The sequence below is a fragment of the Mesoplodon densirostris genome, chromosome 7 (assembly GCF_025265405.1).
Source record: "Mesoplodon densirostris isolate mMesDen1 chromosome 7, mMesDen1 primary haplotype, whole genome shotgun sequence".
Taxonomy (NCBI): domain Eukaryota; kingdom Metazoa; phylum Chordata; class Mammalia; order Artiodactyla; family Ziphiidae; genus Mesoplodon; species Mesoplodon densirostris.
The window spans coordinates 110037989-110050179 of record NC_082667.1 but is presented as its reverse complement, the minus strand read 5'-3'; the positions used below and the strand labels follow the sequence as shown (position 1 = coordinate 110050179).

The 12191-nt window shown below is 40.8% G+C and overlaps 1 protein-coding gene across 1 annotated transcript in view; it reads left to right on the top strand.

Annotated features, from left to right (window-relative positions):
- The window catches only part of BUD13 (BUD13 homolog), a 35849-nt gene extending 28304 nt beyond the window's left edge, over positions 1-7545 (top strand). The window contains exon 10 of the mRNA XM_060103952.1: positions 5878-7545. Within this exon, the coding sequence (XP_059959935.1) occupies positions 5878-5971 (94 nt within the window). The 3' untranslated portion in view covers positions 5972-7545. The remainder of the gene's footprint in view (positions 1-5877) is intronic.
- Positions 7546-12191: the final 4646 nt, after the last annotated feature.

Below are 12191 nucleotides of genomic sequence, written 5' to 3'. Positions count from 1 at the left end.
CAGGGAACTCCTGAGGTTTCAAACCAACACAGAGAACTCAGGATTGACAGTACCAGACTTCTATGACAGCTCTGTCAGCCCTTTAAAGACTTTTCATCACTTTCTGGCCTCCATTGTTTCCAATTAGAAGTCAACCCTCAGATGTCATTTGTTTTGTTGTCTCACCCCCTAACCCCAACATATACACATTATAATATATTCTCTGGCAGCTTTCAAGATTTCCTTCTGGTCTTTGGTTTTCAGCCATTTGACTATGATGTACCTAGGTGTGGTTTTCTTTGTATTTATCCTTTTTTGAGTTTGTTGAGCTTTTTGGATTTATGAGTTCATGTTTTTCACATTTGGGAGGTATTTGGCTGTTTTTTGTTCAGTTACTCTTCTTTTTTTTTTAAACCACTTTTCCTTCTCCAATTACACTATTTCCACTACTTGATATTATCCCACAGACCTCTGAAGTCCTGTTCATTTTTCTATCATTATTTTTCTCTCTGTTCTTAAGGTGGGATAATTTCTTTTGATCTGATTTCAAGTTCATTGACTCTTCTGCCATCTCTAGCCTATTAGGCTCATACACTGAATTTTTTGTTTCAGCTAGTTTAAATTTATTTATTATTTTTAGCTGCATTGGGTCTTTGTTGCTGCACGTGGGCTTTCTCTAGTTGTGAGCAGGGGCTACTCTTTATTGCAGTGCATGGGCTTCTCATTGCAGTGGCTTCTCTTGTAGCGGAACACAGGCTCTAGGCACGTGGGCTTCAGTAGTTGTGGCACGTGGGCTCAGTAGTTGTGGCTCACAGGTTCTAGAGTGCAAGCTCAGTAGTTGTGGCACGTGGGCTTGGTTGCTCTGCGGCACATGGGATCCTCCTGGATCAGGGCTCGAACCCGTGTCCCCTGCATTGGCAGGCGCCACTGTGCCATCAGTGAAGTCCCTCAGCTAGTTTTTATATTTTTATAATATAACCACTGTGCCACCAAGGAAGTCCCTGAGTTAGTTTATTATATTTTTCAACTCTAGAATTTCCATTTGACATATTTCTCTGTTGAGATTTCCTACCTATTCATTCATCATGTGTCATTTTTTTTTCCTTGAGAATATTTATAATTGGTGCTTTGAAGTCCTGTCTGCTCATTGCAACATTTGGGTTATCTCAGGATTGGTTTCTATTCATAGTTTTTTCTTGAGTGTCATCACATTTTACTGTTTCTTTACATGTCTGGTCACTTAAAAATGTTATACTGGACATTATGAATGGTACATTGCAGAGACTTTGAATTCTCTTATATTCCTTTGAAGTGTGTTGATTTTTTTTAATAAGATGGTGTAACCATCTTATTTTTAATGTTATTTATTAATTAATTTATTTTAATTATTTATTTAATTTATTTGGGGCTGTGTTGGGTCTTCGTTGCCTCGCATGGGCTTTCTCTAGTTGCGGTGAGCGGGGCTACTCTTTGTTGTGGTGTGCGGGCTTCTCATTGTGGTGGCTTCTCTCGTTGCGGAGCACAGGCTGTAGGTGCGTGGGCTTCAATAGTGGCACACAGGGTCAGTACTTGTGGCTTGCGGGCCCTAGAGCGCAGGCTTAGTAGTTGTGGCACATGGGCTCAGTTGCTCCACACCATGTGGGATCTTCCCGGACCAGGGTTTGAAACCTGTGTCCCCTGCATCGGCAGGTGGATTCTTAACCACTGCACCATCAGGGAAGTCCTTGAAGTGTGTTGATTTTTATTCCAGCAGACAGTTAACTTGGCTGTATTTTAACTCCAAGCTCTAACTTCTTTGCAGTGGGCAGCAGCTAAAATTTCTGCTCAGTTTTTTCAGTTTCTAGCTGCTGCTTTTTCATGGGGCCCAAGGGGGTTTCCGCTGCACAAGCACAGTTTAGCAGTTAGCCAAAGATTTGGGTGCAGTTTGTATGTAGATTTTGGGGTTCATCCCTTTTGAAGCTCCCTCCCTTTCAGTATTTCTCCCCTGATTTTCCAGCTGCTCTGCTCACTCTGCACTGACACCTCAAGCCAGTAAGCCTGTGGCTTTCTGCCTCCATGAGCTGTGCAGTTTGGGAAGTGCCCTCTGGCAAAAAGCCTCACAAATCTCTTCTGACACCTAGACTCCCACCCAAGTTTTGTCTGCTTTTGGTCACTCTCTCATGCCTTCAAATACTTTCAGATACTTGTATCTTTATATTCTGTCCAGATTTTATAATTGTTTTCTGTGTAGGTTAGTTTGCACGAGTTCTCTGCCATGACTGGAATCTACCACTCTGCTTTATATGGGCCTAAGGCACTATCTTCTGTCCTTTAAGCTGCCATCTAAATCCAGAGCTCTAGTTCCTGATACTGGCAGGTATCCTCAGGGTGGATGTGGTTTCAGGCTCCTTTCCTGCTTTCGTTTGCAGCGCACTGTATATCGGCTTTTTGGTAACAGGAGGATTTTTCAGAATACTAATTTGCTGTATAGCCAGAAGTAGATCTTTTTATAGCCACAACCCTAAAGATACTCCTGCTACACTGAGTTCATTCTTTTTTTCTTTTTTCTATTTTTTTTCAAATTTCTGGACCCAAAACAGAACTCTTCTGACCTGGTTTTTAACTGGTATAATTTGTCTGCATCTCTCCCAGTAGTTTTCCTACACTTCTCATTCTTATTTTCTCCTAGATTTTTCCTTTTAGTTCCCTTTCTCATTATTTATTTATTTCTGATTATTTATTCTTTCTTTCTTTCTGATTATTTATTCTTTCATTGCCTTTTCTGCTTCTGTCTGTTTTTGGCAAGTAAATATTTCTAAAACAGATCTATAGTATGTTACAGTTAGAAAAACCCATAAGGTCAGTTAAACTAACTTACATTATTTAAAAGAGAAACGGAGGCCCTGATAAATTTAACAGGTTATAGTCTTTCAGCTCACCTGATAAAGCTGGAATTAGACCTCGGGCATCTGATTCTTTGGTCTGAAGCTCTTTCCACTGTGTGTTCTCTTGCAGTTTGTTTTTTTGATTCTGTTTAGGGTTTGGTTTGTTATTCATAGGACTTTTTGTCTGTTTGATCATATTAGTGTTGATTCTCTTAAGTACTTATTCCCCAAGACAAGAAGCAGTGGTTTCCTTGTGCTCTAGAACACCATGCATGCTTCTAAGGTTGGAGATGTTGCCATTCATAATAAGCTTCCCTTCTTCCTCACCCTTTCACTACTCACCCAACTGATCCCTTAGGGAAGGCCTTAGGAAAGAGGGAAGTCTGTCATCCCAATCAGTTCAGTAGCACTTAGCATATATATATTATAATTTTAAGCAGCTGTGTACTAGGTGCTAGGGTCTCACAATTAGTGAGAGACGGTCCTTGAGCACAGCAACTCACTTACTATCTAGAGGAGAAGACAGACAAGTAAATAATTTCAGTGCTACTTGCTATGTATTACTATAGAGGATTTTCAAGGTGCCTTGGGAGCACAAAGGAGGAGTAGCTAGATTCAGCCTTGGGAGACTGTGGTCAGGGAATGCATGCTTCCTAGAGGAGGTGATACATGAGCTAAGTCTTAAGGGATGTCATTAACCAAGATAAGAAGGAAAGGAAGGATATTTAAGGAAGAGCATCCTGTATTGCAAGGTCATAAGGATATGGAACATCCTAGTGTTTGGTGGGGTGGGGGCCTGTTATAAGCAGTTTGATGTTGGATAGCAGTAAGTGTGAAATGGAGTTGTGTGAGATGGGCTGGAAAGGTAAGCAGGAGCCTGGTCACTGAAGGACTTGGAAACATTTCTGAGGAGCTTGGTGTTCACCTTAGAGGCAGAGGGGAGCCACTGGTGGATTAACTGTAGCTCTCCATTCTATATAGGTGATGCATTGTAGCAGTTGTACGAAGCATTTGCAAGGCACACATTTGGAAGTAGAGAGACAAGATACAAGGTTGTTGCAGTAGATTAGGCTAAAGATGATGGAGGTCTGAACCATGACAGTGGTAGTACGAATGGAGAGAGGAGGAAGTGGGAAATTGGTTAAGTGACAAGATGGCAGGACCTAGTGACTGATTAGGTGAGAGGGAGAAAGCACTGGGTTTGGCAATAAGGAAGGTCATTAATGACTTGAGAGAGTATTAACTCCATAGCATAGTGAAACCAAAGCCAGGGTCTAATGTGTCAAGGAGTGAATGAAAAATAAGGAAGTAGACAGTGAGTAAAGGCTCTTTCAAGAAGTTTATATAAGAAGACGAAGTACATGGTATTAGAAGGGAGTTGGGGGCCACTCCTTGAAATTCACCCCTGTAGTGACTTCCATGACACCCTACTTCTGGTTATTTTCTCTTATCATTTCATCTCGGCCACCTTTATGAACTTCTGTTCCTCTGTGCCCCCTGCTTTAATGTTTCTCAGGGCTCCATCTGTAACCCTTAGCCGTTCTCACTCCATGTGCTCTCTTGGCTGAATCTAGTCTAGTACACCTTCACTTACCAGCTGTATGTACATGATTCCCAAATCTGTATTTGCACCTCAGTCTGGAGTATCTGGCTGTGCATTGGGTTTCTCTGTTGATATGTACTTGAGGCATCTTAAATGCAAACATATTCAAAACTGAACTCATCAGCTTTCCTTACTCTAAGCGTGCTCCTACTCTTGTGTTCTGTCCTGGTTAATGGCAGCCTCATTCATCTGGTCACTAAAATTATTAACCCATGAGTCAAACTTACCTCTTCCTCTTTTGCTCTTATATAACTAATCAATCACTAAGTTCTACTATGTTTTCTCTCTTTCTGTCCCTCTTCTTTATCATCACTTTCATCATCTGTTGCCTGGACCATTGCAGTAACTTTCCTGCCTTCAGCCTCCTCCAGAGTGATCTCTTTGAAATGCAGTTTATGCTCCCACTTTAAATTTATCCTTCACAAGGAACTCTACTCAATACTCTGTAATGGCCTACATGGGAAAAGAATGTAAAAAAAAAAAGTGGATATATATATATATATATATATATATATATATATATATATATATATATGTATAACTGATTCACTTTTCTGTACACCTGAAACTAACACAACATTGTAAATCAACAGTACTCCAATAAAAATTAAAAAAAATAAATTTATCCTTACTAGGTGAAATCTAAGCTTTATACTATGGCTTACAGAGCTCATTATGATTTGCCCTCTACCTACCTTTCTAACTTTGCCTCGTGCTACTCTCTTTTCATATTTGAGGCTCCAGCCATACCAGTTTGCCTTTGGTTACCTGCATGTGCCATACTATTTCTTACTTTTGTGCCTTTGCTGTTGTTGCTTGTGCTATGCTCTGTGCTGAAATGCCCTCCTGACCCTTCTGGCCCTCTGGTTAACTCTTTCTTTTCAGACTTAGCATAGGGGCCCCCTTCACGAAGCCTTTGCTGACCATTCTTGTCTATCCCCCTCCCAAGCTGAGTAAGATCCCCACTCTGCTTCCAGGATACCCAATGCATATTTCTGCCATAATCTATGCTTTTTGTTTTAATTATTTGTTTAAATGTCAATCTCCTCTACTAGTCTGTGAGTTTATCAGGATAGGTGCTATGTTATACTCATTTTCATGACACAGTGCCTAGTATATAATAAGAATTCACTAATTGTTTGTGTAATGAATGGATAAAGTATAATACGTAGACATCAGTTGAGAGTGAGTTGGGCCTTTAGAGAGTGGTAAATGTTTGAAACAGTTGTGAAAAGAGTTTGAGAAAGAACTGAACAAGGACTAATAAGAGGGTGGATTATGTATTCTGTCTTTCTGATTCTGTTGCTTATGTCTTAAATATTTTCACGTGATTGCCTTTACTTTCCTTTTTGCTCATTAGATTGTGAACTCTTTTTTCAAAAATAAATGTTCAGTTCAGGATTCTGGCTGATTAGTATTTCTTGATTACAGATCCAATGGATTTGAACAGAAGCGCTTTGCCAGGCTTGCCAGCAAGAAGGCGGTGGAGGAACTTGCCTACAAGTGGAGTGTTGAGGATATGTAACTTTTCTGAGGCATTGGGGGTGGCTGTGTGTTGTGGTGGTGGACACAGGGTAGACAGACGTCCAGCTGCAACAGTCATCTGTGCTCATAATCAGGGCCCACACAGACCAGCGACTTGTCGGATGCCAGTTTTGACTACAGAAGAATATTTGAGACGTAATGTTTGGACTGAAGGACCTGTACTTCTCAGGTGTGCCGACACTGCCTGTTGCTGGCTTTCAGAGGAAGCGTTGACTTCTCTGTGTCCCAGGGTTTGTTCTTGGTTAGGGTTTTCCCTTTTTAATAAACACACATTTATTTTTTTTAAATAATTTTCTTAAATGGATATTCTGTTTTGGGGAAGAATACAAGCTAATATTGAACCCCCAGGGATCTTGGAGGGCGATAGTTGGATTTTTCATTCATCTAGGAAGCAGGATGAGTAAAAACTTTCACAGTGATAGCTCCTTCCTCTTAGAAAATAAGAATTATTGCTAAACTAGACTTAGGAATAGACATGGCAGTTTGGAGACATGGTGTCTGGTAAAGGTAGTGTCACAAATTAGTGGGGAAGAGATAGATAATGGTGCTCGGAAAATTGACTTATTATATGGACAAAAATAAAGTTGGATCCCTGCCTTAAACCACATAAAGCAAAGACAAATCCCAAAGTGATTTTACCTAAATGAAAGGTAAAATGCTACAGCCAATAAGAAAAAATGGGGAATGTCTTTGTGACCTTGGGGTGAGGATAAATTTGTTAAATTAGATCTCCAAATCACAATCCGTAAGGTTTGATAGCTTTGCCTACATCATAATTAAAGATTTCTAGTCAACAAAGCACCCCATAGTCAAAGTTAAAAATGGGTATAGACTAGGAGAAAATATTTCCAATGTCTAAAACTGACAAAGGATTACATTTATAAGAGATTGAATATAGAAGGAACTACTGCAAATTGGAAAGAAATACAAAACACAAAATAAAAACAGGCAAAGAATATGAATATGTAAAATCTAAAGGAAAACCAGAATGGCTAATAAGTATATTACTACTAGTAATTAGAGAAATAGAGATCAAAACATTAATGAGTTTCTACTTTGTATCTATTAGCAAAAATAAGGAAGAGACTGAATTCTCATAGGGAATGAAAACTCATGGGAAGTTTCAACTATTGCATCCATTCTGGAGGACAAATGGGCAAAACTTAATTGAAAATAAGTAATATCTGGGATGCAGTATTGCAGAATTTTTGAGAGAATATTGTCTGAGCTTGAATCTCAGGTATGTCTTTTACTGTGTGACCTTGATAAGCCACTTAACTTCTCTGTGTTTTAGTTTCTTCATTTTTGAAATGGAGATAATATTACCCACCTCATAGGTTTATTGTGAGCCTAGAACAGTGCCAGGCGCATAGTACATGTCACAAAATTATTAGCTGTTGTTATCATTGTCTTCCTAATCATCAAGTGTTGATAGCCAGCTTCCAATGTGGCCCCAATGATCCCTGACTCCTGGTATTTAAGCCCTCGTGTAGTCCCCTCCTACAGTGAATAGAGCTGACCTGTGTAACGGGTAGGATGTACTGGAAATGTGTGACTTCTGAGGCTGAGTCATAAAAGACATTGAAGCATCTTCCTTGTATTCTCTTGAATCACTTGCTGTGAAAGAAGCCGGCTACTATGTCATGAGGACACTCAAGTGGTCCTCTGGAGAGGCCCATGCGGAGAGGGACTGAGGCCTCTCACCGGTAGACACACCAATTTATCAGCCCTGTGAGTGAGCTACCTTGGAAGTGGATCCTTTTAGCTCCATTCAAGCCTTTAGATGTGTGCAGCCCTGATCAACAACATGGCTGCAACCTCATGAGAGATCCTGAGCCAGAATCACCCAGCTCCAAATTCTTGACACAAAGAAATTGAGATAAGAGGAGGTGTTTATTATTTTTTAACAGCTTGAGATATACTTCACATACTCTACTGTTTACCCATTTAACGTGTACAGTTCAGTAGTTTTTAGCGTATCACCGAGTTGTATAACCTTCACCACGATTCATTTAAAAACATTTTGGATACGGGGAGCTTTGTATCCATCAGCAGCCACTCTTCACTTGTCCCCAGCTCCCCTAGCCCTAGGCAACCGCTAATCCTTCTGTTGCTATAGATTTGTCTGTTCTAGACATTTCATATAATATGTGAATGGGACTATCATATAATACATGGCTTTTTGTATCTAGCTCTTTTCACTTAGTGTAGTGTTTTCAGGGTTCATCTGTGTTGTAGTATGTATCAGTACCACATTCCCTTTAATGGCTGAATAATATTCCCTTGTATGGATATACCACATTTTATCTATCCATGCATCTGTTGATATTTGAGTTGTTTCCACTTTTTGGCTATTGTGACTAATGCTGCTATGAACATTCACGTACAAGTTTTTGTATGGACTTACGTTTTCATTTTTCTTGGAGTAGAATTGCTGACTCATATGGTTAACTCCATGTTTTGCTTTTTGAGGAACTACCAAACTTCCAAAGCAGTGTATGAGAGTTCCAGTTTCTCCACATCCTTGCCGATACTTGTTTTTGTTGTTGTTTTTGGCCGTGCCATGTGGCTTGTGGGATCTTGGTTCCTCGACCAGGGATTGAACCCGGGCCACGGCAGTGAAAGCGCTGAGTCCTAACCACTGGACCACCAGGGAACTCCCGCTAATACTTGTTATTATCTGTCTTCTTGATTATGGCTATCCTAGTGGTGTGAAGTGGTATGTCATTGTGGTTTTGATTTGCATTTCTCTAATGCCTAATGTTGTTGAATATCTTTATTTATCTTCTTTGGAGAAATGTTTATTCAAATCCTTTGATTTTTCAGTTGGGTTATTTGTCATACACCTACACACATATACACACATACACACTGTTATGTAGAATTCTTTATATGTTCTGATAACAAGTCTCTTATCAGATATATGATTTGCAAGTATTTCCTTTCATTCTGTGGGTGTTATTGTTTTAAGCTGCTAAGTTTTTTTTTTTTTTTTTTTTGCGGTACACAGGCCTCTCACTGCTGTGGCCTCTCCCATTGCGGAGCACAGGCTCCGGACGCGCAGGCTCAGCGGCCATGGCTCATGGGCCCAGCCGCCCTGCAGCACGTGGGATCTTCCCGGACCGGGGCACGAACCTGTGTCCCCTGCATCGGCAGGCAGACTCTCAACCACTGCGCCACCAGGGAAGCCCTAAGCTGCTAAGTTTTTAAGTAATTTGTTATGCAGCAATAGATAACTGATATATTAAGTTTGTACATACCCTACCTCAAAGCAGTTCCACTCCTGGCTTTATCCTTCAGAGAAACTTGCACAGATCCACAAGGAGCTACGTATATGGATGTTTATCTGTATGTATCTTGGGTAGCGAGAATCTGAAAACAGCTTAGAAGCCTGTTTCTAAAGGAATTGATAAGTAAAATGTGGTATATGCATATGATGGAATATTATAAAAAAGTCAGATGCAAGCTGTTAGGACATGATAGACTCCAGGTGAGGAAAATAAGGCATAATGAAATTTATAGCAAAAATTAGCTAAGTAAATTCAACACAAACACAAAGCATTTTTTAAGGAGAATTTACACCTTAACTTGCTAGAATAGTGTCTGAGGGAGGGAACAGAATGGGACTAGAATGCGGAATGAAGGAGGGAAAGGGAAACAAAAGAGGGGCCTTGCATGGATGAGTGAGATAGTGTGTCCTGACCTCAGGCATGTGATCCACTCAATTCTTCGCGCCTGGGGCTCTAAGCACACATCCAGAGGCAAGGTCTTACTCTAGTGGAATTGACATTTAGTACCTGTATTAGTTGGGGTAGGCTAAACTGCTATGACAGTCTCCAAATGGACTGGCTTACCACAATAGAAGTGTTTTTCCTCCCTCACTCATGTCCAGGGTAGTTTCACATTGGGTGAGAGGGAGGGGGATTCTCTACTCCATGCAGTCATTTACAGACCAGGCTGATGCCAACATTAACATGGCTTCCAGGGTTGCTTTGGGCATTGCCAAAATGCCAAAGCTTGGGTGAGCCAAGCAGAGCTTGGAGGGTTGCTTGATAGATATTGTGGGCCAGCTCTAGAAGTGGCACACAGCCATTCACATCCTGTTAGCTAGAACTTAGTTGCATGGCTGCCCCTTAACGCAAAGCAGCTTGAGAAATGTGATGCATACCCAGGAAGAGGGGAAAAGTGGATGTTGTTGGGACAGCGATCCTCTCTGCTGCAATCCTGAAGAAAGGCTGTCTGCCCCCCCCCCCCCCCCCGCCATTTGAGACTTTTGTGGATTTTAAAATAATTTTGAGATCTGAAAATCCCAGAGGGACTCCATTCTCTACCTGGAGAGTCTCAGCTGAAGTCACTACCAAGTTAGGAATATCTCTTTCCTAATTGGTCAGTGGCTGTCAGAAGAGAGCTTGGGCAGAGAGATGAAGGGTAAACTTAAATTGTGTCTAGAATCAGCATTTGTGAGAGGAAGGTAGTTTTAGAGAGGAAACAGCTCAGAATAAACTTGAAGGTTCTATAGTTAACATGTGGCAGAGTTGGGACTAGAACCCAGTGTTCTCCTGGGCTCTACAGTGCCTATACGGTCCTTTGGTGCCTTGCTGTAAACATTTTTTTAAAAAAATATTTTATTTATTTATTTGGTTGTGCCGGGTCTTAGTTGCAGCTTGCCAGCTCCTTAGTTGTGGCATGCGAACTCTTAGTTGCGGCATGTGTGATCGAGTTCCCTGACGAGGGATCGCACCCGGGCCCCCTGCATTGGGAGCGTGGAGTCTTAACCAGTGAGTCATCAGGGAAGTCCCAAACATATTTTTAAAAGGCCCAAGGTTAGAACGTTGTGGTGAAACTGGTAAAATCCAAATAAAGTCTGGAATTTAGTTCATAGAATTATGCCATTGTTAATCTCTCAGTTTTGAAAAATGAATGTAGTTAGGTAAGTTAACAGTCAAGAAATTTGGGTGAAGAGTAATGAGACTCTGTATTGTCTTTACAACTTTATGTAAGTCTAAAATTTTTCCAAAAAGCTTATTTTTTAAAAAATCCCCAGGGAATATAGGCTCTGGACACTGGATCCTACTCTTAAGTTACTACTTTTGAGTTTATACTTTCGTAAGTTATGTTAAAGCCAGTCCCTTTCCTGTGAGTGGCGGTGAGTACGTGAAACTTTTAGCCTATTGTCACATCTCTTGTACACAGCTGGCTTTTATTTCCACATGGGTTCAGGTTTTAACTTCATTTTTGTGGGGCCCTACACTGTTTCTTAGGAAGAACTCGCCTTAAGAGGCTGTTATGGACTGAATGTTATATCCCCTCAAAATTTATTGGTTGAAATACTAGCTCCCAAGTTGATGGTATTAGGAGGTGGGGCCTTTGGGAGAGGATTAGGTCATGAAGGTGGAGCCCTCATGAATGGGATTAGTGCCCTTATAAAAGAGACCCAGAGAGATCTCTTGCTTTTTTGGTCATGTGAGAGCACAGCCAGAAGCTGGCTCTCTGTGAACCAGGAAGCTAGCCCTCACCAGACACCAAGTCTGTTGGTACCTTGATCTTGGACTTCCTAGCTTATAGAACTATAATAAATAAATATTTGTTATTTAAGCGATACTGTCTATGGTATTTTTGTTATAGCAGCCTGAATGGACTAAGAGGCTCAGATACTTTGAAAATCTTAAACCACCAGTTTTTTTTTCCTTAACAGAAGAATGTATCACCTGTATTCAAGCAGAGACTGAGGTGGAGGGGAAGCAGATAGATTCTGTTCCGGGCAAGCTTTGTGTTTAGTGGGCAATGGTGAAAATTTATAAATTCCTCCTCTGTCTGATTTCTCTGCCTTTACATGTATGAGCACAGCACACCTTTAGGGCAGAGACCTCCAAGCCTGTTCAGCTGGAAGCTGACTGTCATTTCCTAGGCTGGCTACTAGAGGGCAGTGTGATACATCTTTTCTGGACTGGGGAAGCAGGGCTCTGGGTCCATGCACATTTTTCAAAATAATAAGACCTAGAATCTTTCAAATATATAGGTGGCTAAATTCAGTTGCATATTCTTCCACTTCTTATCCCTACCTTAGATCCAGAAACATAATCCTATTTTCAATATGGTAAAGATTTTCAAGAGAGAAACCTAGTATTTAGGTTTTGACCAGAATCTCCCTTACTTGGGCTTTGGAAACCTTTCTCTACATGGAAGACTTTTTTTTTTTT